Source organism: Salminus brasiliensis, chromosome 18, assembly GCF_030463535.1.
Source record: "Salminus brasiliensis chromosome 18, fSalBra1.hap2, whole genome shotgun sequence".
Taxonomy (NCBI): domain Eukaryota; kingdom Metazoa; phylum Chordata; class Actinopteri; order Characiformes; family Bryconidae; genus Salminus; species Salminus brasiliensis.
This window is the reverse complement of record NC_132895.1, coordinates 5,338,908-5,366,841: the sequence shown is the minus strand read 5'-3', so window position 1 is coordinate 5,366,841 and position 27,934 is coordinate 5,338,908. Positions and strand designations below refer to the sequence as shown.

The window sequence follows — 27,934 nt, the reverse complement described above, 5'->3', positions numbered from 1 at the left end:
AGCTCAGCGTCCACCGAGTGTCCGACCACGTAAAGTTACAGAGCGGGGTCAGGGCCGAGTGCTGAGCTCAGACTTTTCTCATAATGTAGAAAAGCCTCCAACTGACTCAATAACTGCAGAGCTCCAGACCTGCTGCTGCTGGTAGAGCTGCAAAGCAAAGGGGGACCAGCTCCATATTAATGCAGCCTATGGGTTTAGAATGTTTTTGCAGATTGTAGATCAGTTTGTATGAAATGTATGTTGTGGGTTGTGGAGATAACCCAATGTAGAATTATAGTTTTCAATATTTTATAAACCAAATCATAATCACTGTAATATCTTACTTGTTTACAATAATCAGTAAGAAGATACAAATCTGTAAAAGAACACTAAATCCAAGAACCATCCAAAAGAAGCAGAAGTGTTTCCTTATATTACTCTGAGTAGTTACAAAGAAATAACTGCTACTAATTAAGCCTCATATTATAAAAGGGATGATCACATTCAGAGGCTAAAACCTTGACTGTAAACAATACATGATTACTCTATTAAGAAATACTTGTTTCAAATATATTTGTGTAGTAAACACCTTACATTGTCACACAGCAGCTTTACATGAACCAGTAATAAAAAATATATATATAAAAAAAAAAAAAAAAAAAAAAAGGTGTGCTGATCTATAATAGAGAATGGTCCGAATAATGATTAAAATGATGATGGTTATTGGTGGTAATGCTAATAATAACAGCAGAAGATTGTGAGTCTATCTAAACTTTATTATAGTCTGTAATGGAAGCAGGGCAGCTGGGCCAGACAGCCGTAGTAAGCTCTAAATATCTGAGAAAACATTTAAGACGGGTGTCTAGTTCAAAATATTTAAATGTATATGTTAGTTATTTAGCTATTAATGTGCATAAAATAAAACAACATCTGATTCCAAAGGTTGGAAGGACATCTATGCATTTAAGGGTTGATTTAAATGCCAGACGACCACTAACTCACCTAGTTTCATAACCCTGGGAGGGGATTATGAAAACATTCATAACAATAAAACTCTTTTTCTTATTTCGTCTTGTACTTACAAACAGACATACCCATACTTTTACTAACAGGATAACAAGAGCTACTACAATCTTAATCATCTAGCATGTAGAAGGTTATCCCACTGGAAGGTAAAAAATATAGTAGTGGGGAACCTTCAGAATCATCTAGGCTTTCAGAGAAGGCCTAGTGGGATTTGGGAACTACCAAACACCCCTTTATTAGCACCATGCTGCCTAATGCAGGCATGGGCTAGAGGGGTATAAAGCAACCCAGCATTGAGCTGTGGAGCAGTGGAAGAGCTGTGTTCTCTGGAATGATGGATGGTGCCCCTTCCAATACTTCTGGCATGAGTCTGGGATCTATCCATCTATCTGGGATCTACCTCTCTAAAGCTCTCATCACTGAATGTAATCAAATCCTCACAGCAATGCTCCTCTAAAATCTTGTAGAAAGCTTTCCTCCCTGGACAGTAGAGACAGTAACTCCAACAAAAGACAGATACACTTGATTTAAGAAGAAATGTTGAACAAGCAGGTGTCCCAATACTTTTCCTCATACAGTGCATGTTCAAAGCTTCGAATACAACATACGGAATGTCCATTGCGAGATTCGGGTGTTGTGTCCGAATACACCCAGCGTGCACCACTTTTTTCTTTTTCTTTTTTTTGCCAACATGCAGTTACAGTTATTAGTTCTGTGATAGATGAGGGTTTTGGCATCCAACCAGTTGGGTTGGATTTACTGTAAGCACAGCCCAGTCAGAAATTTGCATTCCTTGAGCAAAGTTAAGTTCAACCATTATAGCATGACTTGGAACATGACGTAGAACCAAACATGGCAAACATGGTTTTGTGAGTTCAGTTCTGCAGTGTTCTCTCAGTCACATGAAATAAAAGGCCTTTCACTTTTAATTTTGCTCCAGGAAATGCAATATGCCACCTATCAGGGGAAGTCCAGAAGCTTGTTCCAAATTAATTGAAAAGAAATTGCAGAGGTTATCTTGCATCAAACGAGCCGCCGCCTGGTTCTCGTCAACGCTACAGTACAGGATCAACAACTCTGCACTGGATTCCTAGAGTATCCTGATCTAACAGACAGAAGTATCAGGAACTTCCTTGAGCTAAAACCACTTAACACCCACACAACACCACACACCCACACCCACGTACACACCCACAACCACAGACACACACCTACACCCTGTGGCAGGCAGCCTATAAACAGCCACAAGCATGTGCACATGAAAGTACTAATCAGCTCATGAGTGCAAAGGCATATTATGTTGGTGACGTATTCTAACCTGTGTCCGCATGTTAACACGGTTCTCAATTTGAAATGTCCCGAACATGCTTTGGTCAAAATACCTCGAAGATCCAGCTCCATAGCACCCTGTCTAGCAGCCCTGTTTAGAATGGTTGGTTGGAGCGCTTGTCCCTTTCACTTTCACCTTTTCCCCTTTTCTTCACTTCAGAGTTTATTACCGTTTGTCTCTGTTTGCACTAGCTAGCTAACATTTACAGTCGAGCTGGAAAGTCTGCACACCCCTTTCACCTTCACTAGAGACGTATTCTACAACAGACTGAGCTCAATTTTGCCTCAAACATCCACAAACGTCTACACACACTCACCAATAAAGTGAAAACTTTTTTAGAAAATATACTATTTAATTGTACTGGTTATTTAGGGGTTACATAGCCCTTTGGCAGCAGTTACAGCTTCATGGTGTCTTGAGATAGAAGCTAGGAGCCTGGCACACTTGTTTCTGGGCATTTCTGCCCATTCCTTTTGGCATATCCTTGCAAACTCCGTCAGGTTGGATGGGGAGTGTGGGTACACAGTCATTTTCTGCTCCTTCCACAGATGTTCAACTGGATTCAGGAGTTTCACAGACTTTCTCTGAAGCCCCTCCTTCGTTCTCTTGGCTGTGTTCTTCAGATCGCTGTCATGCTGGAACGTAAACCTTCACCCAGTCTGAGGTCCGGAGCAGTCTGGAGCAGGTTGTCTTCAAGGATACTGGCAACTTTGCTGCCTTCATCTTTTCTTATGTTAGGACTAGTCGCTCTGGTCCTGCTGCTAAAAAACATCCCCACATCATGATGCTGCCACCACCATGCTTTACTGTAGGGAAGGCACTAGCCACTCCAGACGTTATGCTTGGTATTTAGGCCAAAGAGGTTCAATTTTGGTTCATCAGAGTAGAGAATTTTGTTTCTCATGATTTGAGTGTCCTCTAGGTTCCACACATCACATTGTCATTGTGGGCTATTGTAGAATAAGTCTGTAATGTAATAAAACATGCAGTAGGTGAAGCCGTAGTGTGCTGTATCTGCCATTCTGTCCTTAAGTTTCCAGCTACTCATATCAGGATTGATATACAGTGTAATTTTATGGCAGTTATGGAACCATTAGCTACCTTTAGCTTAGGCTGCAGACAAGGTAGACTGTATTTGTCAAGCCACTACGTCACAGAAGGCTGTTCCAGACTTAGTGACATTTCATCTACAGACCCAGAAACGCAGCCCACGCTCGGGGTGATTTGGAGGATGCAGCTGATGTATCGTTCCCGGCCCTGCTTAACCACTGTTCTCTGCGCGTATGCAATGTTGTATAAAAACGACCAAAAAAAACCCAAAAACAAACAAAAAAACAGCATCACGAAAATGGCAGAACATTTCTAGTGTGTCAGTCGTTAAAAATGTTATTAAATATTATACATAATTCATTTCCGCCAAGAAATCCAAGAAAGTTTTGCTCCACAACTGCAACCACACAGCCTGGTGAGACTGTTCCATTTGTGTGACCAATAGGCTGCCAAGACATAGTGTTCATAGTATGGTCTGGGAGGAATTATGGCTATGTGATGTGGCTGATGCTGTAAGCCAGGACAACTTTCCGGTTCCTTTTGCAGTAAACTTAGTTCCTCAATTCCTCCTCTGGGCTTTACATACCTGTCTATAATTAGAGTGGCGTAAGCACAGATGGATATAAAACGTGTTGCAGCAGACAGCACAGTGTTACCAATTTTACCAATAAGAGTCCATGAATGATGGGTAGAGGAAATGCCTAGATAGCGTGACACTGAAAGACAGAATGAAAGACAACCACCGCACACTGAAAAATGGACAGAGGGAGAGGACAGGAGCACAAAGCACACTCAACGTCTGACTAGACGTTTGCTGCTGCTGACGTTAAAAGGGATATAAGAAAAGCTCACTTTTTCAGGGCTGTTCACAAATGTTTGGGGTATCTGGAGTACCTGAATTATTCAAACACCTGAACAAGCCACTATACAGTGTGTATATACTGTAAATCTATAAATAGCTCCCTGTAATTATGCTGCGGAGCACAGGTGTGTAAAGCCCAGAGGAGGAATTACAAAGCATACTGCAGAAGTTGGCCTGGCTTAAAACATCAGCCACATTCCATAGCCATAATTCCTTCCATTCCCCCCCCTCCTCTCTCTTTCTCTCTCTCTCTCTCTCTCTCTCTCTCTCTCGTTCATTGCTTTCAAGACGATTTGCTGTAAAGACCTGCTTCTATATAGTAAGTCTCAGCTACATTCCATTGTTTTCACACTTTTTCGCTCCATACATTCCCATAATCAGAGTTGCCTCACTTCTACAGGGGCAACGGGTTTTACAATAAGGCATGTGTGGGTGTGTGTATACCACCCTGTTATTTTCGCTTTAGAGGAAAATGCCTTAATAATGAGGTTCAGTTTTTGTGTTACGTTTCAGACGCAACCACTACGGCCTGAGGGTCATGAGTTTAAATCCCGAGCCATGCAGCTTTGACATCAGCGGCCTGGAGTCTCGGAGAGAGCAACCGGCCGTGCTCTCTTCCCACATCACTCAACAAGTGATGCTGACCGGCACAGGCATCTGTCTGTTAACTGGTTGGGTGGAGCTGGGAACCCGGCGTGTCGGCTGTTGGAAAACAGGCGGTGGCTGGCTTTGCATGTATCGAAAGAGCCGTGTTAAGTCCTTCTCCTCCTAGTGTCGGGAGCACTGCTAGTGCAAGGGGGAGCTACGAACAAGGGGAAAATCGAGAAACAAATAATAATAATAATAAAAAAGTTAAAATACTTCAACTATATATGTATTTATCACGACAGTAACAACTCTATACGTCTGGGTTGAAGAATGTGTTGGAATTGTTGAAAAAAGAGCAAGAGAGATTAAAGAGTTAGAGAGGCAGTAAGTGAAGAGTGATAGAGATGGATTAGGTAAAGCCAACCATCATGCAAACTGTGATCGCCCACCACCCAACAAAGCACACTTGTTGCTATAAGCTCGGGCAGACGGGTCGTTGACTGTGCACCATCTGTCAGCGTGTGAAGAAATCTGTGAGCATTTGTGTCATTCACACTGCATTACTTCTCAGGAACCATGACCGAAGACATGGGTTGAGAGTGACGTGTGGCATGTCCCATTAGAAGTGAGGAATGTAAGAATAGGCTCAAAGAAAGGAGACTGGCCTCCATTGATCCCTTTATCATTATTTGATCATCTTATCGGCAATCTATTCAGAGGCCCTCTTGCCTTTTACAGAATAATACGGAAATATGATTATAGTAACCAAGATCAGAACATGAAATTGGGAATTTCTGTGAGATACCATGTTTTCTATGAATGTATAAATAAGCTCTGTGCTACCTTTATTGTTGGATGCACTGTGGTTAGATTAGAAACACACTTTAAAGCCACTGCACAGCAGTACGTTGGGTTTAGCCCATCTGCAGCAGTGAACACACAGATACAGAGCGGCCGGGGAGCAATTCGAGGGTCACTTACTAAGAACGCAATATACTTTGCTCTAGGGCACCTCAGCTGTGAATGTTGAGGAAGGAGAAAGCACTGAACTGAAGAATAATAGAAGAATAGATCAAATAGCAGAAATACCAATGTCCAAATATTTCTGAACACCCCTTCTAAGTAATGCCTTCCACTACTATTTTCCTGGCACCATGCTGCCTAATGTCAGACATGGGCTAGAAAGGGAATAAAGACCCCAGCATTGAGCTGTGGAGCAGTGGAAGAACTGTGTTCTCTGGAATAATGGATGGTGGTGGAGCTCCATCCAACACTTTTGGGATGAGTTGGGGAGATGAGGTGGGTGATGATTATCATCCAACATCCTGACCTTTCACTTCTCACTAATACTAATCGTTCTGAGCAGGTGTCTCCATACTTTTGTCCATATTATGTACTTGCTTCTTTTGCACTGGCATTAAAGGTAACCCAGTGCAGTGCTGTATGTTGCTGCTGTCCTGTAAAGCCCTTGTATCTCACTTTTATGCCGTTTTTACCTTTTGACCTAACGTGAATCTTTACGTTGTTCTTTATGTTGTGTCAGAATTCCATGATGAACGGACCAATAGAAATGCAATAGAATCGCTCCTAAATTATTTGGAATAAAATATTTTTCCACTGATATCCACTGAAAGTTGACAAGATTTTACCTCCTTCTGCAAAGTTGACATTTGTATACTAACAACACCCATCAGTGAGCAGTACGAGTCAACAAATGCTACTATTTCAACTGTCCACTGTTTCTATTTCACTGTGCAAGAGTGTGTGTCCACCAACTTTCATCAGTAAATAATAAAATGTGCACAATATTTGTAATACAGTGCCCTCCACAAACATGATCACACATGAAAATACAGCAACAATGTGCACCAAAGGGGTGCCTCAGGGACTGCCTTTAACAAAAGAGTTACACCGTTGAAAATGCCCATGGCGTTGGTCATTGGGGGCAAAGGTCAAGAAGTTAAAAGTAACTGGAGATGTTAGGAACCTGTGAGATAAATGACCAGGGTGAGTTGAGCTGTAAAAAAGGTAGAGCTTCGGTGTAAAACTAATCTAGTTTAATCAATAGAATTTTATAATTAAGATACACATGTTAAGATGCGTCCAAAACCATATATGATACTCTGTAATTAAGGAAAATATAAATATGTCCACCTACAGGACAGAACATAATATCACTAAATAAGCATCACTAAGCTCTGATGGTGTGCAAATCAGTGAAGTAACCGTAATCCGATGACACATAATAAGGGAAATTGTTCAAAACACAAGTCTCTAATTACTGTAAGTGGTGTGTTGAGAGAGCAATACCTGTCATTGTAATAGGTTGAGAGCATTGTCTGAATCTCCGTAGACACAGGTGAATTCTGGGGTAGTGGGCTGTCCCTGGATGGGTTACCAGGAGGCGTCACTGGGGAAGAAAAAGAGAGAGAGTGCAAGTGTAAAAACACCCCAAAATAAAAACATGGTGGTGGCTTTTCCTCCACAGGGCCTGGGTATCTTGTGAAAACTGATGGACAGATAGGTGGTGCAAACTGTGGGGAGACACTGTGGCGAAGACAAATCTTACAGCAGGACAATGGGCCTCATTCACCAAAATCCACCTAAGAATGTTGTTAAAAGGAGGTTTTAAGAAGACATTCTTCAGAACAGTTTGTGATTTAGGCCCAATGATCCCAAGTAAGAGGCCAAAGCAACACAGGAGTCAAAGCCCAGACCTCAATTCAATCAAGTATTACAAAACTGCCTAAAGTCTACAAGAGTCATGCAGCCAACCTGGAGCACGTCTGCCTGGAAGAATGTGTGAAAAACTCAACAGGTGGTTCTACCACCAAGCCCAGTGTTCAGCACCAAGGGGCTGAATACTTTCACAAGCAGCATTTCATAGTTTCATAGTCATAGTAAATTTGCTAAAAAATAATGCATTTCGACTTTGACAAATTAGTTTAACAGCATTTATTTGTAATCCAAACAAATCTGACTCATATTAAAGCAGCATTATGCGAGAATTTGCTTTGTTTGCTTCTGGGCTCCACCTACAGTCGAGAAGTGTAATTCATGCTTTGAGGCACTCCTGAAGGACACGCTTAACACATGCATTTCTGGTGGAGCTGAGAGATCTGTCAGAACCATCCCTGAAAGGTAAAGAAGCATATGGACTGAGGATGTACAGTAATACACACAGAGTTGCACAGGTCTTACCAATTTTGTCCCATCTGCTAGCTGTTATTTTAATGTAAAAACATTACATAATGTTGCTTTAAGAGGGCTGAATTCTTTTGCTGTAAATCTGCCCACTGTAGTACTATTTGTTACCTGCCTTTTATTCACACTCTCACTCTTTGCCCTTTTACAAGTCCAAGTCCTTCTGTGGGAAAAAGAAAAAACATTCACCTTCAAAATTGAATGCACCCCACAACCTCATACTCTATACCGGCAGCCTGTAGACCAGTTTGGGTCAGATATGTGTGGCCAATGCCAACTTATAGAGTCTCCTACGCATTTTAACATTACTAAAAACATCCCATTTTATCTGGTAAAAACCTGCTGCACACTTTGAGTAAAGAATGTACAGACTTTCCCATTTTAAACCCAAGCACTGATGATTATCAACAAAGCTGAGGTTGGCGCAGCTGCAGCTTCTTAAGAACAATATCATCACTGCCATGCATTGCAATCAGCACCTCTATTGTGAAGAAGGTGAAGACATATCTTCAAGTGAGACATTTTGTTCTGGTCACAGATAGAAAGATCAGATAAGCTTTGCCGCCCTTTTTTTTCAACCAAACAGACCAGTTCTTCCTCAGCTCCTCAGTGACAAGTCCAGCAGACATTTGACCTTTTCATCGAAGGCCCTGTTTTAGTAGTGGGGATAACTAGATAACTAGAAATTCGGCAGGAACTTGCTTTGGCCAAAATAAAGTATTCTAAAGGTTCCCTTATAATATAATAAGTTTGTATACGTTTATAATATATTATAAGTTTTTTATATAATAAAAAAACTGAGTTTATCTTGATCTTGAAAAATTGAACAATGAATAAAAAAGGATTTAGTAAATGGACGTGACAAACCATGAAGCTCAAACACTGTTCTGCCAGAACCAAAACAGTCCAATTATAAATGACGACTGTAGGAATACAGTATTAGTGGGACTGCAGTAGGCACTTATACTATTGTTCTTCTTAAGTGTTATTATTTCCTTCTTTATTAATCCGCCTGTTTTCTTAAGACGCACCGTTCCAACTCTGACACATCCGCCCGGATCCGGATTAGTGTGCTTGTTTAGAGCTTCTGGATAAGTGAAATGGTATGGTTATAGTATGCGGCCAAGTTGAACTACAAATTAATTCCATTCTGGCACTCCACAATTTAGCCAAAAGTTTGTGGACATCGCTCTATTAGCCAAACACTGAATAAGCTTCTGGTCCAACCACCTGGGCAACTCTCTAGAGAGGAAGGGCCGAATTTTACCACACACCTGTACCACAGCAACGCCTTAGCAACCAAAAGCTATACAATAGCAACCACCCAGAAAGCAGCAGATCTCGCAACACTGCAAAAATGCAAGCACACACTTTTTGCAGGAACTGCACTCTCCAGCTAAACTTGAAGCTGATGAAGTTGGTCAGAAATGTTTTTTTTCCATTTGAACATTTTGCAGGCCAGACTACTCCTAAATCAGAGATCAGCATTCTCAAACAAACTCATGGAGGTGAAAGGTAACACACCGAAGAGGTCGAACTGGTTTTTAAGCTCAAATTGCCTGTTAAATAATGCAGTGTTAGAATTGACCAGCTATTGTGTCTCAATCAGTGAGATCTGCTCTGTTTCAAATGGTAGAAAAACTGCACTAGTGATTGACAGGAGATGCAATTTGACTAATGACCAAATGACTGATGACTGATGCCTATTACTACAGAACACTACTAATCCGAGTGCTGATAGAGGAGGAGGATAATCGTGTCAAATGACCACAATAGCTATGCAGACTTCATCTGACTTATTCTCACACTTTTACCTGTTCAGACATTCATTCATATTTAAACATGCGTTTGCTTGATGACAAACCAAAGCCAAATTGCTGAGAAGTGATAGCCTCTATAACAACTTCAGAACAATAGGCCTAATTCCCCATTCTCCAATATCTTCCTGAGAATTTTCTTCAATTAGTTCTTGAGAAAAGTCCAAAGATTCCTGATATGTTTATAAAGAGCAGAACCGTTAAATTCTAAATAAACTGACTGTAAATATGTAAACTTACATTTACAGTTCAGGTGACTAGTAAACTATTAATGTCCAGCCACTTCCAACCGGCCTGAAACAATTTTTGCTGATTTAAGTTTTTATTATATTAGGTTTTAATGATTATTTTATTTGCATATTTGTTTTTCTACCTTTCGCTTTATCATAGTTTATTGTACATTTTAAAGCATTTAATTTAAAGTAATTTAATTTATTTTAATGCTTATTTTAGTCCTTTGTGTATAATTGTCATTACTGTTTTAACACATTTAAACTATGTGTAAAAGCCATGTGTCAGTAATCATGTATCATTGCTGCTTACATTTGTTCTTTTCAGCCCCTGCTTTGTAGACAATCCTCAGCTATCCGCTGTAAAGAAGGGTCCCTAATTGATTAACTGAATTGCCATGGTTCCCCTTTTCTTTCTCTCCCACGGTCTAGTTTCCCTTGTTTCTCCCTGACTCCACCCCTTTGTTAACATGTCCACCTGCGTTTTGTTTAACTCTGCCCTCTGATCAATGTTCTCAGGTGTTTTATCCGCATTGTGTGTATTTGTACGTCGAGCTGCACAACATACAGTCTCAGCATCCCATCGCGATGTGAGCATGTGCAACAGCCATGTTGCAGGACATGAAATCTGAGGAGGAATGTCAAATTTAACCACATCATGCTATTTTCTCTATTAAAGCTATCTGTATCTGAGCTTTGACGTGTTCAAGGCTAAAGTTCTCAAAACTACACTGAGATATCATAAGATTCTTCTAGACAACTTTTTAGGTTTTCCAAGACAATTTATTAGTTCTCCCCTAGAAATACAAAGATGTTAGCTAGCATTTTAACTTGTGATTAATCCGAATTTATCACAGAATATTGTTGTGATTAATGCCATTACACTTTTTATTAGACCACTAATTGGAATATATATTGCAGAAAAAAATATTGTAATTCCAATATCCAATTCCAATATCACACAGCCCTATTTGAACCCCATTACCTGATTCTAGTATACAGAGTTGCCAGAGTTTTATGTGTCTTGTTAGCTTTCTGAGTTAGTTCTAAAGCTAGTTAGTTCTAAATATTTGTGTTAATTACACAGTGTTTTACTGTGTAATAAACACAAATATTCATACAATTTAAAAATGGGGACTAAATCCACCTGGACCAGCATTACAGAGCAATACAACATTTCTGTGGGGTTATAAACGCAGTAAAGTAAATAAAGGTATATTATATATAAACTTCTGGAGTTTAATTAATGATGCTGATCATTTGATTAGCTGTAATATATCAGCTGGTTGGTTGGATGTTACTAGTGTATTTGTATTTTTGTGACTAAAGAAGGGTGCGCAAACGTTTGCACCTTGCAATTCATTCCTACGGGGTAAATTCTATTCAAATTTACAATCATAATAATATAGATCAGATAACACTGCAATGGCAGACTGCGTTTAAATGCACAACCATAACAACTGGATATTACTACATAGCGTTCTTCTTGAGCTCCACTCACTTCCAAAGAAAAACAAAACAATTAAAAACAAATATTAGACGAGGTAACCACTGCTCCCATACGACTACACCTACATCAGAGTACCAGCCAACCTACGGGCAGTTCTCGCCAGCCTTCCTGAAAGCCTCCACCCAAAATACTACTGTTACTTAACTTATTTATTAACAATTTCCAGTTTTATTATAATTTACTCTAATAATAATTTTACATTCTAATTAATGTTCATTTCAACTTTAAAAGATGTTTCTGTAATTTGTTTTATTTTTTTATTTACTGCAATAATCCTGCTCCTCTAACCAAGGCCTTCTACTGGCTTGGTAGTATAATGTGCTGCAAAGCCAAAAAAGTGACCTTCTCATTCTTTCTTATTCACTGACTTATAAAAGAAACCATATTTCTTTTCATGCTGATCTGAATATTTCCCAAACTTCATCATCACTGTGTTATGTACAATAAGCCATAACATTAAAAACACTCGCCTAATCTTGCGTCTTTCCTTCTTGTGCCACCAAAACAGCTCAGACCAGTCAAGGCATGAATTTCGCAAGACCTCTGAAGGAGTCCTGTGGTATCTGGCACCAAGACAGTCGCAGCAGATCTTTAAAGTCCTTTAAATTGTGAGGTGAGGCCTCCATGAACATTAATCAGCATCGATAAACAGCTCTGACCCGTCAAGGCATGGACTCCACAAGACTTCTGAAGGCCTCCTGTGGTACCGTCTGGCACCAAGACGGTAGCAGCAGATCCTTCAAGTTTTGTGAGGTGAGGCCTCCATGAACATCAGCAAGTCTTGAGTGGCCATGACCCTGTGGCCAGTTCACCGGTTGTCCATCCTTGGAGCACTTCTGGTAGGTACTGACCACTGCATAGCAGGAACACCCCCAAGACCTGCCCCTGATGTTTTGGAAATGTTCTGACCCAGTTGTCTAGAACATCCCAGTTTGAGTCTTGTCAAAGTGGATCCAATTACCAGCACATCGACTTCAGGAACTAACAGGTATCTATATATGCTGCCGAATATGTAGATGCCACCCCTTGGAATCAGATAATCAGATAATCAGTGTTATTCACTTGACCTGTTCACTTCAGTGCAGGTAAGGGAAGTATTTCTGATGCTTTTTAGTGGTCCTTTATCGTGGAAATGAGTTTCCCACCAGGAAGTACCACATGAACCTACTTTAAAAAGGGATTATGAAGCTGGGTATATTGGTATGCTTTAAACACCGTCTGTATTTGTACCATGGTACAATATATAGCCTCAGCATCGCCATCGCAATGTGAGCATGTGCAATAGTCATGTTGCAGGACATGAAATCTCAGAAGGAATGTTGAATTTAACCAAACATGGCATGCTACAACTTTTTTACTGCTTGATACAAAAGGAAATTCACACTGCTCTGAGTTCCCATGACATGTCCACCAGAGGCAGGTTCGTCACTTCTGCCCATTATCACTTCCTTTCCTGTAATCATGGACACACAGAGTGCATTATTAATATCATGACCTGCTGAATCATTGACTTCAGATGATTTCTGATGATAATTTTCAATGTTGCTATTAGTGCTGTCAATGTTAACATGTTAACCTTTTTTTTTTGGGCAAATTAATCAACTTACGCCTGAATGTCCTTCTCTCTTTACAGAGCCTAGTGATGTATTAGCACTTTCATTTACTGATGTAAACACAGCGTCACTGCTGTTGAGCTCAGAGGGCAGATTACACTTTATTTATGCTGAAATATAGGTTAAATCTCATAACTAACTCTCATTCTCACACACACACACACACACAGTTGCTCCTCTGATCATGCATTTATCTCTTAAAAAGTAGGTGAAGCTTTTTCTCCATTAAAGCTTTTTTGTTGAGCTACGTCGTGTTTGAGGGTGAAGTTCTCTAAACTGCACTGACATATTATGAGAAATAGATTCCTCTAGAGAGTTCTGACATCAACAGCACGAGAAAAGACACAAAAGGACACAAAATACCTTAAATGTAAAAAAACGATATATTTATTTTTTTATATTTAAAATATAATATATTTTATTATTATTTTTAAATATATAAATGCATATTGTGAGACATTAACCCTTTGTTTTTCGCCACTTCTGGGTTCAAAGACAGCTGTAGGACAAAGCAACAGATGGCGGCTCATTCCTAGCTAATGATGATTTTATGTGTACATCCTAAATGAACCACGTGAACGTGAAGAAGTTGGCTGAGCGAGTTTTTCTTCAGACAAACTGAACACCTGCTTTACACTTGAAAGCAAGCTGAGCGGAGTTAAGAATTCTGCGGTGGTTCATAGGGACAATCATACATGCTAGTTTTTTTTTGCCATGTATGTGACAGTTTGCAGTAAGACTGGTCTGTCTGCTTCTGGCTTCTGTAATCTTTTCTTTCATCACCCTCAGCCCAGCATCTTCAGGTAAATACCACCCTCACACACACTCTTGTATATACAGACAAATACTGTGTTGTATGAGTGCAGTAATATATATATATATATATATATATATATATATATATATATATATATATATATACACAGACACACACACACAGTGGGGCAAAAAAGTATTTAGTCAGCCACTGTAAGTTCTCCTACTAAGAAAGATGAGAGAGGTCTGTAATTTTCATCATAGGTACTTATTTTTCACCATAATTTAAAAATAAATAAAAAAATTAATTCGTTAAAAATCCTACAATAAGATTTTTTGTTTTTTTTTCTCTCATTTTGTCTCTCACTCAGTTATCAGTGGCTGACTACATACTAAATCACGGGTATATATACTCAAACCCTGCAAATTGTATTCATGTTTACTGTTTTACATCCTTTGTGAATGCCAGTGGTCATTTCTATTGATACTCCATGAGGAGAACTTTGGAGATGTTGAGCTGCGTTCTCTTCACTGTAGCTTCATGTAGCTGCTGCCTGCATCAGATTCAAACCCCTGCCTCTGGCCTACAAAGCCAAGACTAGACCAGACAGCCCCTCTGTACTTGATGGCGATGGTCAAAAGCCCTTCCAGCTTCAAGTACAGCTCGGCTCGACCCGCCATCCTTTAAGATCCACAGAAGACGAGCGTCCAGACTTTTTTCTGTCCTGCACCGAAGTGGAGGAACAAACTTCCCCTGGGTGTCCGAACAGCAGAGTCCAACGCTCGCTGTCCTCAAACCCAGACTGAAGACCCTCCTCTTCTGAGAGGACTTGGGTGAAGAGTAGAGTATTATTGTCTCCATTTTGACTTGTGTTAGTAGAGTCTAAACGTAGAGGATCTTTACATTTTTAGCCTATTTAAACTAGCTGAGGTTTTTCTTGGATAAACAGTGAAGCACTTTTGTAAGTCGCTCTGGATAAGAATCTGCTAAATGAAGTAAATGTAAAACCACCACGACTTTCTGTAGGAATGTTATTAATAACAATATTAGTATTTTACTGAGGAAATAAACTGCCTAGAGAAGTAGCCTTCCATTGTAATTTTCATAGGAGACTAAAACCTTTGCACAGTACTGTACAAATACATTGCATTACATTGCACCCAAAAATCTCAGATGACTTCTATTGCTTCTATTTTGCATTATAAATGATATTAGCATAACAATTTGAGTAAAAAGCAGAATTTCTAAAAAAAATGTCTGAAAATACATTTCAAACCACATCTGACCTTTTAGTAAAAAGATTTAAAACAAAAGTTCTAATAGATAAAACAAAATCCTACAAAGCCTTTATAATATAATATAAAACAAACATAATAGTACACAATGTAATATTTACACACAATATAATATTATTTCTTATTTTAATTTTGTAATTTTATTACTTTCCACCATTGTAAACACATGACTATTTGTTTCAGCAAGGACAATATGAATGCACACACATTTTCAGTCCTGTGCAAAATTAGACATCTGAGAAAAATCTTTATGAAAAAGCTGCAGTATTTATCTGCTTAGTAACTACAAATACATAAATTACAAAAACAGAAAGTAGTAATTTTATTTATGTGAATGTATAATATAAAGTTATTCTGCCATTCAAATAAATTATTGTAATAAAAGCTCTTCACAAGAATATCAAATATTGACTTATTAGTTTTACTATATAAACACGACAAACAAAGTAAAATATATGGGGCATGCAGCGTCAACTGGCTGTAACAGTATTTACATTTGCTTGGAAAACTGACCTTCAAAGGCCTTTTCTCACTAATACTAGAACTTGTTCACCCAGACCATTAATAATGAGACAATACCATAATGTAGATACTGTGTAGCCCCGGTCTAAAACTACAGAATGTCTGCTTTGATGGTTCTGGCTGTGGAATGGGCCTCAGGGACACGGAGTTGGGGCTTGTATTTGTAATTCACTAAACCAGAGAACCCCTGCAATACTGTTTATCTTGTGTGTAGCTGAGATCATCTGACTTCATTTCATTCAGAAATTCAAATCATGCATGAAATATTTTATTTATCTAATATATTAAAACAGTTGTAATCTAAAAGCTAGTGACTGTTTCTTTTGCAGTTAAAGGAACAGCTCCAAGAAAAAGATGTGCCGGTTGCCTTACTACAAACACAGTCAGTCAAGGTTAAGCTAATAGTATGTAATTCACTGTAAATACTTACTGTATTGTATTGTTCATGCATGTATCTATCATTAATGTTTTATGTTATGTAATGTTATGAGTGTCTTAATCTGTTTGGTCCTGCTCAGGGACTACAGCCAAATTGGCTAAACTGGTACATCTACAGAAATGTTGATTAATGTTAATCAACAAAGAAAAATGTTTATCTCTTTAAATCTAAATCAAATAAACGAATGTTGCCAACAAATAATGGAATTCGATGTTTTGCCAAGCTATTCTTTGAATATGAAAACTAGAATAATCCCGCTTCCACAGAAGAGGAACACCTGTAGCTATTGACTTTTGAAATACATTAACGGCAATTCAAAGCATTTAAATACTGTTTATTCTTTCACCTTAACTTCCTAAGAAAGAGGAGCTGTTGTCCACCCATTTTCTGTTTGCTATTAGCTTTATCTTAAAATCACAAACAGAAGGCGTGCAGCGAGGCAGCTAACGTCACAGAGCCAACAAAGAAGAACCAGGAGAGGAGAGGAACTCCAGATGCAGAGGTTGGCTTTGACCATAGTTAAAGTTTGTCTGATATGCAAATTTCCTAAGTTTGATAAGGGAATTTCACCTATTTTAAGATATTCAAATTACAAAAACCTCAGTTCTTATCATTAATGTTTTCAAAGTACTCAATGACCACTGACTTTGTTTATATGGGTTTACTGTAATGTTATATGGAGTTAATTACAGATAGACACTCTCACTGACCACTGACTTTATGTTTATTTGGACTTATTCTAATGTTATATAGAGTTAATTACAGGTAGACACTCTCACTGACCACTGACTTTATGTTTATTTGGGCTTATTCTAATGTTATATATAGAGTTTTACAAGTAGACACTTTCACAGACCACTAATTTTATGTTTATTAGGGCTTATTCTAATGTTATATAGAGTTAATTACAGGTAGACACTCTCACTGACCACTGACTTTATGTTTATTTGGGCTTATTCTAATGTTATATATAGAGTTTTACAAGTAGACACTTTCACAGACCACTAATTTTATGTTTATTAGGACTTATTCTAATGTTATATAGAGTTAATTACAGGTAGACACTCTCACTGACCACTGACTTTATGTTTATTTGGGCTTATTCTAATGTTATATATAGAGTTTTACAAGTAGACACTTTCACAGACCACTAATTTTATGTTTATTAGGGCTTATTCTAATGTTATATAGAGTTAATTAGAGGTAGACACTCTCACTGACCACTGACTTTATGTTTATTTGGGCTTATTCTAATGTAATATAGAGAGTTTTACAAGTAGACACTCTCACTGACCAGTGTTGTAATATTTTCAATGTTTTATTTGCTGCTGAGATAAACAGTTTGATGCGTTCTCTTTTGGACAGGACTATATATTTAAATAACAGAGCAATAACCTTCAATTTAAAGCTTGTCCTTATTCATACATATTATTATATATTATTACATATATATATATATATCAGAAAAGCAATGATTATAGCAGAACGGCATAGCTAACATGCTAATATTGAGAAATTCAAAGGTAAATAAGTTATATAAGCATAAAGATTAAGGTTACATTCCAACACTTAATGAGGCGAATAAATGTGGAATAACTTCCTTTTGCTAAACCTTACAAGGTTTGTATTGTAGCTCTTAAAACTGAAACAACAAACACCTAAATCAATAAAAGATCAGATTGCTGCTGGCATCAAACCTTCTGCCTGTGTCATGTGATGAATTATTTTATGCATTTACACATGCATTTTTTTTTGCATGCACATACAGTATTTCGATCATCCAGTGAGGGTGAAGTGGCAGCAGATGCTAACCTGAAGTCACTGCCAGTACCAGATGACCAAAAACGCAACTGACCTTTTCAAAGAACACAACCCTGAATAGTTTATTTATATGAAACAAAAATCAGACAAAATCCTGGAACTGAGCCATAAATCTTGCAATGTTAACATAGCATTCTTATGGCATAAGACAGACCGATTAGCCATAACATTAAAACCACCCGCCTTATATTGTGTATACGCCCCCTCTCGCACTGAAACATCGGGACTCGGACTCCACAACATGTTAGCAGCAGATTCTTTAAGTCCTGTTAGTTGTTAGGTGGGGCATCCAGGGATCACATCAATGAGACTTGGGTGCAACCGGTTCAATAGTTGTCCTTCCTTGCAGCAGTTTTGGTAGGTACTGATCACTGTATACCAGAAACACCTCACAAGACCTGCCTGATGGTTTGAAAATGCTCTGACCCTGTTATCAGTGTAATGAGATGATTAATGCTCACTTCACCGGTCAGACTGTTCGGTCTAGCTCTTATTCTGAGATGTAATGTCCTTATAGCTGCATTATATCCCAGTTTCCAAAGGACTCTTATTGGTCTAACACACACTGTCTTCCCAGGTGATTAGCTGAAGCCTAGTCTACCATGCAGAGGGCAGTACAGTATTTCTGTTTCTAGATGTTAGCATGTATTGTTTGTTGTAGTTTATAGGCTGTATTTTGTTGCATTTTGGCATATATATTCTGGCATATATTAGCTTATGAAACATTTATATTTGACCAAAATTTAAAACAATATTTTAGATATACATATTTAATCACATTTTGTATCTACATATTTTTATATTTTTTAAACAATATTTATAAACTATACCTGCTCATGTTCACAATTTGCAACACAGAGATCAAATATGGGCTTGTGTTTGACTTGTAATATTGAATGCCGGTGTAGCCCCCGACTGAATTTATGGATGCTCTTACCCATTTCGTGACACAAAGAGCCTTGCCTCATTGGTATAGATGCTGGTTTCCGTGGGGACGGCGCTTCGATCTTCATGACCTGATCACAGCACTGTTTCCACTGACCTGTACAAAGAAGAATCCCATTATTTGTGTTAAGTTTCTTTTACAGTTTTATAGCAAGAACACGTTTTGACACCTCTATTATTAAGAGGGTGTAATAGAATATATATGCTATAGTAATGAATGAGGTGCACAATTATGCACAATTCTATAATGTTTGGGACTCAGACACAGTCTCAATCTTTAAATCCAAGCTGAAAACTCATATGTTTAGTTTAGCTTTTGGGAATGAATTGTTTCTTAGATAAAGGTTGCAGGTCCAGGGGTTCACGGACACAGGAAATTGTAGTACACTGAGATGCTGGAGCTGTTGTCTCGCTGCTAACACACGATCACTCAGGTTTGTGGACGGTGGAGCAGATAGATGCTGGCGTTTTCAGGGTGCTCCCGTGTCTGTGTTACCTTCTGGTTCTCTCCTTTTAATTAGGCTGTTATAGTCAGACCTGCCGGAGTCGTCAGACACAATCTGATACTGCCCAACATTCTCTGCTCTCTATAAAAATCCTCTCAGAACTAACTCTGAAAGGATTTTTATTATTTTTTGGGTAAATGGCCACCCAGCCCGACCTGCTGGAAGATTGCCCGCTGAGGTCCCCTCTACCTGCGTCAAACCAGCTGCCACCTACCGGTCCAACCAGCAGGCCCCCCACCCACCACCAGCCATAGCAGACCAGCGGCACATCCTCCTACCACTGCTACCTGTTTAGTGATCATAAAACCTTTATTAACTATCTGTTATACCTGGTTTGGTCATTTTTATCATTAATGTTTAAATAGTTCTGATCAGAGGAGGATGGGTCGGGTCCCCCCTGAGTCTTGGTTCCTCTCAGGGTTTCTTCCTCCAGCTCTGATGGAGTTTTTCCTTGCCACTGTCTTCATTGGCTTGCTCACTGGGGGTCTTTGATCCATCATGTCTTACATTATTTTCTTCTTTCTTCTTTGTCTCTGTCTTTTATTAATCACTATTTATGTAAAGCTGCTTTGTGATGACAACAGTTGTAAAAAGCCATACAAATAAATCTGACTTGACTTGACTTATGCCACGATGACACTAAAATACACTATCAACACCCAACCAACCACATTGGGTACCACAGCAACCACATTGCTAGCAACCGTCTAAAATACAATTGCAACCACTAACAAGCATTGCATCCATCGACCTGTCCAATGAAAATAACCACTGAAATAACTGGAATGAAAATAACTGGCTGAACTCTACATGTCTGGAAAAACCTTGAAGGAGCCAAAAGTGGCTCTTCTACAGCACTGTTCCAAAAAATGTTTCAACATTTTTATTAGGAAGAGTTTATAACCACCTGAAATACTATAGCAACTGTCGAGCCACCACTGAGCTCATCATAGCACTGTTTTCTTTGGCCTGTCCAGAAAAAAAACTGTTATTATAATTATTTGCTTTCATGTCTTGCTACAATATTAATAATAAAGGTTTCTAAAAGAATCTGGGAAAATCAAGGTTCTAGAAAACAAAGCAGGTTTTCCATGGCACTGTACAAAAGGCCATGTTTTACCAGCCTTATTATTAAGAGTGTAAAACCATCTGAAATACCATAGCAACTGTCTAGCCACCACTAAGCAACACCACAGAAACCACCACTGAGATCATCATAGCACTGTTTTCATTGGCCTGTACAATGAAAACAACCTGTCAGTCAATTATTTGCCTTTATATCTGGCCAGGAAGGTTCTAGGAAAATCAAGGTTCTAGGAACCAAAAGAGGATTTTTCCATGGTATTGGACAAAGGGTCGTGTTTTACCAGCCTTATTATTAAGAGTGTATAACCACCTGAAATACCATAGCAACTGTCTAGCCACCACTGAGCAACACCATAGCAACCACCACTGAGCTCACCACAGCACCAAAGAAAAAAGTACAAAGAAAACAACCTGCCAGTCAATTATTAGCTTTTATGTTGGGCAACGCTCTTAATAATAAAGATTCCTAAAAGGTTCTTGTCCTGGACAAACATTTCTAGGAAAAAAAAACCTTTTAAGTAAACAAAAGAGGTTCTTCCACGGCATCAGATCAAAGACCATGTTTCGAACCTTTATTAATAAGCGTGTAGAAATGGGAAATTCATTTGGCCATGGCTGGACTGAGCTGCAGAGTGGTCCGGGTTTGGGTCATAAAAACAACTAGATGTTTAAGTTAGGTCCAGCACTGTGCGTGTGTCACACACTCCATAAAACACTCAAAAAGTGACACCTGTCACCGGGCAGCACTCCAGGCCTGATCTTCCCTGTAATAAATACCTGACATGGAGACAGCAAATTGCAACTTTAGACAGGATGAGACAAACTGCAAGAGAAAGAAATGTTCTGTATTTGAAGCCTCCTGTCTCACCGTCTGAAGCACAAGCAGGCTAATATTTACTGACGGGTCTCAATGACACTGTACAGCTCTTCACGTGGCACTCATGCCTGAAGCTTCTTTTTCAAACCTCCCAGCAGACAGAATACCAGACAATCACACATAACAAAGGCAAACAATATGCAGAAAGGAAGACAAAGACAATGCCAGTGTTTCTTTTTCAAATGGCCAGTCACTCTGAAAGCACAGTGAGCTATTGTTCCACAGCACCCAGCACATTTACACCGCAGAATTGAACATGTTCTGATGTTTTCATGATATTAACTGCAGAAATGGAGCGTAGGCTGGAATGGTAACATTGTGGAGTCAGCTTATATTGAATAAACTGATCATAAATGAGCTTTAATTAATTTACTTCATGTTACAAGGTTTTGGTCACCAATTTCATACTAAAACTTAATAACAATATTCTGACATGTATATGGGTAGCTTATCTGCAAAAATAATGTTAAACTTTTTTATCAACTGAATTTACACAATTACTTTCTTCCTACTGTCATTTCTATCATTTGATTTACACAAATTATTTAGATTTTTATTTATTTTAATTTTCTTTTTCCATTTAGAAACAAGATAAAGAAAAATATATATTTATTTATAAACAAGAAAGGGAATTTTTTCTATTTCTATTTCTATTTCTATTGGTCTATTCATCATGAAATTATACACAAATGCCAGATTCACATTTGCCTTTTTTTTGTTTTTACTTAAAATGGAGATACAAGATTTTTGTCCAACAATGATGAGACTTTCTGTCATGGTTGTGAAGCTTGGAGGCAGAGATGGAATAAAATGCAGGTAAAATGTTTAATTTGAAATAATAAAACAAACCAAACCAAATATTAAAGAAGCAAAAACTAATAATAGAATAATAGAAACAAACAGAAACAAACAAACCAAGCTAACAAACCATGAACAGATATGAAGCACTGAGGAACTACTCCTTTAATTATCTGTTCGTCAAACTTTTCCCTTTTTTTCCCCAATTTGGTACAGCCACCTGTCCGCAGCTCGTAGCACAGCATTGTTAAATTATAAAATATACAATTAACATTAATGTCGCTACATGGCAATAATCAAATTATCATGTACTTTGTCTAAATGTAATACTGATATAAAGACAGTGTGATTTACTAAGCCGGCTTTAAGGAGTTTTTCCCCGTTAGTTACTGCAGGGATTACGCAACAGGACCCGGAGACACACCCGCCTTGTGCAGATCACTACTTGCAGCATGCTGTTATAGGTGCGTCATATGTCAACCTTTCTTCCCCCAATTCTGATCCAAAACATGTTAGAATGAAACCAGGACTAAAACCGAACAGCGTATCATGTTTGGTCCAGATTGAGAGAACAGACACACCCTAAATGCCTGCAGCGTGGACCTGTTTTACAGTGGGACATGAAAACCTCTAAACCAGGTGTTTAGGTCTGAGGACACTACCTGTCGCTTCCCTACAAAAAAGACTTCTGTTTTGAATGTGTATCAATGTGCGAATGCAATGAGAACTGTCAAGCACAAAATTCTTGTTTTCTGTTAAATGTTAATATACATTTAAATTAAATGATTAATTATGTTATTTTATATTACATTATAAATGAAATGTTAAATACATTTAGCCCCAGTTTGTAGGACGGGAGGCATTCTTATGTGAGGTATGAAACCTGATGCAAATCAACTTCCAGGGCAGTAGCTGCTTATTTACAACTGGTGATTTATTTAGAAGTTTAAAAATATTATTTAAAATATTATTAAAAATATTTAAAATATATCAATTATAAATACAAATATATAAATATATAGTTATAGTTACTTCAGACTGGGGATTGGCTGAGTCACATGACTGAAAAACCTCACCTAGGAACACACACACAGACCATCTTATGAAGCCACCAAGAGTGTCTTGATGAACAGACTGGTCACCAATCAAACCCTAAACAGGGCCGTGTTTACCGGAGAGTCTCACAGTAGCACTAGGTTTGTCCCTTTAAGGATATATATATATATATATATATATATATATATATCCATATATATATATATATATATATATATATATATATATATATATATATATATATGTTTTAAGTTTAATTATTAAAATATATATATATATATATATATACACACACACACACACACACACGTTATACTTTTATATTATAAGGGCATTATATGGGGACCTTACACAATTCCCCAGTTACAGAAACCAACCAATCATTAAAATGTTCTGTGAAATGATTTCATGCATTGACTTTAACAGCCATGCAAATACAATATACTCCTTTCTACGCAGGCCTTTCTAAAACACTGCCCATCCTGTGCATTCTACAGGCTCCATAATCCTAAGATTGCCACTTGCATTGTAAGCTGCAGACTGTGGCTGAGCTCTCACAGTTGTCCAAAGTGGTTCTGCACCAGTTTCAGAGAACAACTAGCTGGAAGATGACTGTCACGGTTTCTGACAATGACATTTAAGACACACCTAAAATAAGTCTCTGTTTCAGGTTCCTGTTTCATTCTTAGATCTGATTGACCCCTAAAAATGAAATGCCGCGCTGTGCTCGGGGTGGAGGTTGTTTATTTTTTTTTATATAACTGGCTTTGTAACTCACTTCTTAGGTGTAGTGATGTGATATTCCTCCAGAAGGGGGTGCTACTATAACATTCACTATATGTCCAAATGTTTGTTGAAACACCTTTTATAATGAATGCATTCAGCTACTTTAAATTGCACCTATTGCTGACACAGATGTGCAAATGCACACACACAACTTGTTGAGTGGCTGTAGTAAAGTACTGCCAAAAGAATAGGACTCTCTTGAGCAGATAAACATGAACCGATTGGCACCATGCTGCCTAATGTTAGGTTTGGGCTAGAGGGGTATAAATCACTGGAGCTGTGTTCTCTGTAATGATGGCTGGTGCTTCATCCAGTACTTTTGGGATGAGTTGGGGAGTTGGGGATGATGAAGTGGGGTGGTAATCATCCAACATCCTGACTTTATGAACGCTCTTGTTGCTGAATGCAATAAAATCCTCACTGCAATCCTCCTCCAAAATCTAGTAGAAAGCCTTTTTTCCTTTGGCAATATAGACAGTTCCTCCAACATGAGCTGGTTAAACTGTTTTTATAGCCTTGATTTCAGAAGAACCATAAATGAGCAGGTGTCCCAATACTTTTGTCCCTCACGATGTGTAAACTTCTATTATCAAACACAGATCAAGGACAGGCTCAATGAAATTCTACTTACATTCGCTGACAGTTTACTGTCTCATCTTAAGGGAAAAAAGCCAAAACCCCTCCCCAGAGACAACGACCAGGTGTTCTACATTACTCTCCACCGCAACAAGATACATGTAGCATGCTGATGACACAGCTCAGATTTCAAAGGTGGTAAAAGGTGTGTGTTTGTGTGTGTGGTTAGTTACTTCCTTGATGAACTCCTACTTTAATAGGAGCCTTTTAATAAAATGTTAATAAAGGCTGACTTATGCAAATGCCTCAGGTCTGCTTTGTGATCAACAGTATACAGTACAGTGCAGTCCTCACACTATTGGATAGTTGGCCCTCACCTCAAATGGAAAGTGGTGGAAGTGGTAAAATACTAATGTGTGTGTATATGTATATAATTGCACTATAATATATATATACACACATACATACATACATACACATACACACACAACATTTTATATATTAGTATAATATTTTGTTAAAACATTGAGACATATTATATGTATTATAGGTATTATATGTAAATAAATGTATATGGGGTATTATATGTAAACGTATATTTAAAGTACATGTAATACAAATTCAGAAGAATCCAGCATCATCCATCACTCCTAGGATGACTGTATACAGTACAGTGCAGTCACTGCACTTTTTTCAAATGGACACTGGGTTTCCGATATGGTCGGGGTGAGTCTGTAGGGGTTTTTAACACATGGTTACTTTAGACTGACAGGTTAGATCAGCCCTGGTTTTTAACTAGAGAAGGAATGGCTGGCAGAAAGTAGCCTTAAAAGGGTCTCGCTCTCTTACTGTCTACCAACAAGCTACTATATAACCTTAATTCAACTCAACTGTCATTATAACCATTACAAGATATTATAGTGCAACAAAATGCTGTTAGGTGACTTCTCCAGTGCAGTGATAGAAATAGATAAAATCACAATAGTGCAAAGACTAGGGCTGTGTATTGGCAAGAACCTGGTGATTGAGTACATGCCATGGTACAGGGTTAAATATATATATATATATACATATATATATATATATATATGCCCTATAAAAAACATGCATCTTCAAAATAGTGACTTCACAGGAGAAGACAAATGTTCTGAGCTTTGAATGGAAGTCACTGTAAAATAAGTAAAAGAGTTTATTCCAAGTAATATAGAGCATTTCTATTGGTCCAATTCATCTAGAATTATTTACACAGTGTACAGAAGCAGCTACAGGATTCAAACCATGGAGAAAACTACAAATGGACAAAAATAGAGATACATGTTTTTCATTGGACAGCAAAATAAAGAATAAAATAAATAAATAAAGAATCTCTAATCAAACAGAGCTGAGTTACCTGAATCTGCAGACTATAAATGGCATAAAGTCCCAACAGCAATGTGAAAGACTAGTGGAGAGCCGGCCAAGACATGAGAGCTGTGATTGGCAGTCAAGGTTATTTCACCATAGTGATTTCTGAATGCTCTCAAAGTACAGATATTAGTAGTGTGTTTAAATCTGAATAATAATAACTTCTTTACATTTAATTATTATAATCATTTCTTTGCATTATTTGAGCAGCTGTTTTTGAGCAGTTGTCATTTCTCCTAATAAATAAATGCTCTAAGTAGCAATATTTTATTTGGAATTTAGGGGAAATGTTGTCCATGGTTTATGAAATACAGTACATATGTTAATATCCCTAAACACACAGCCTATAAATAGTAAAAACAGAGAAACTGAATATGTAGGGTGGTCTCTTCATTTTTTCATATATATGCACATCTATAAATTGGGAATTTCCCCACTGCGGGACTAATAAAGGACTATCTTATCTTATCTTATCTTATCTGCAGACAGAGTATAACACTACATATAACAACATATGTAAACTAAAAATTTATTATCAATACTGATTTTTTGACAATCGATACATAACATTGCTGTACATCGACATATTCATATTTTCTAGCTTAATGAAAAGGTGCATAGAGGAGGATGGGTTCTTGGTTCCTCTGCAGGTTCCTTCCTCTTAATCTAAGGGAGTTTTTCCTTGCCTCTGTCGCCACTGGCTTGCTCAAGTATGTGTATGATAGAAGAGGTAAGGTAACTATTGATACTAAAGTAATAAACAGACAACAGTAATATATAGCGTCTGAGCAATTTACAGTTTCATTGTTTAACTGGAGGTGTACGGTATGCTGAAGTGAACCAGGTCTGATGCGCCAATTATATAATTGTAAGTATTATTAAACAGCCTACTGACACAACTTCTGAGTCTTCAGTTTTTTTAAAACTGAAACAGTATCTGAAATATGTAACTGCCCCCCACGCACATTCAGATTGACAGCAACTTCTTGCTTGACACACTAAAGAAACCTGAAACTACAAAAACAAGATCTTTCAGTAATGTGACGTGAAATTATACATTACGAAACAAGATAAGACACTCAAATCGCTTAACACCAAGAGCAAGACAAATAAATGTAAAGTACCATCATCATGACCAGCGATGGAGGAAGTATACAGTAAATACTCAAGCTGTTATTCACTTACAAAGAAAATTGGTCATTCTGCTGAACATCTATGACGTATCTGGGAGCAGCACAGTATCACTCAGTGAGAGGTTGAGCTCTTTGTCCATAATTTTAAAATAAATAAATAAATAAATAAATAAATAAATAAAAACAAAAAATAGGTGCTACAAAGCATGCCTTAAGCAATTCCTACCTTTACAGCCACTTCTTTCAACATTTAAAAGAAGTAAAAACACGCTTATCTCTTTTACTAAATGGTTCTTCACTGGCGGTGCTTAAAGAACCCTTCATAGAACCTCTCTTTTTGATAGTGAAGGGCACAAGCAGGAGTAATAGTCTGTACAGGGATTTAACCTCTGTTTGCTGCTGTGTTGTTCTTACCACTAGCCTACCAGCCACCTCATACTTGAGTTAAAGTACTGCCGGAGTAAAAGTACTGCTGGAGTAAAAAAACTACTTGAGTAAAAGTACTGCTTGAGTAAAAGTACTGCTGGAGTAAAAGTACAGCTGGAGTAAAAGTACAGCTGGAGTAAAAGGTACTGCTGGAGTAAAAGTACTGTTGGAGTAAATGTACTGCTGGAGTAAAAGTACTGCTGGAGTAAAAGGTACTGCTGGAGTAAAAAAAAATACTTGAGTAAAAGTACTGCTGGAGTAAAAAAAAATACTTGAGTAAAAGTACTGCTGGAGTAAA

The 27,934-nt window shown here is 38.0% G+C and overlaps 1 protein-coding gene across 1 annotated transcript in view; it reads right to left on the bottom strand.

Moving 5' to 3' along the window:
- rtknb (rhotekin b) overlaps positions 1-27,934 on the bottom strand; it is a 69,792-nt gene that overhangs the window by 12,216 nt on the left and 29,642 nt on the right. Inside the window, exons 11-12 of the mRNA XM_072662275.1 lie at positions 18,981-19,085; positions 7,146-7,245 (exon numbers count right to left, since the gene is read on the bottom strand). Of these exons, the coding sequence (XP_072518376.1) occupies positions 7,146-7,245; positions 18,981-19,085 (205 nt within the window). The remainder of the gene's footprint in view (positions 1-7,145; positions 7,246-18,980; positions 19,086-27,934) is intronic.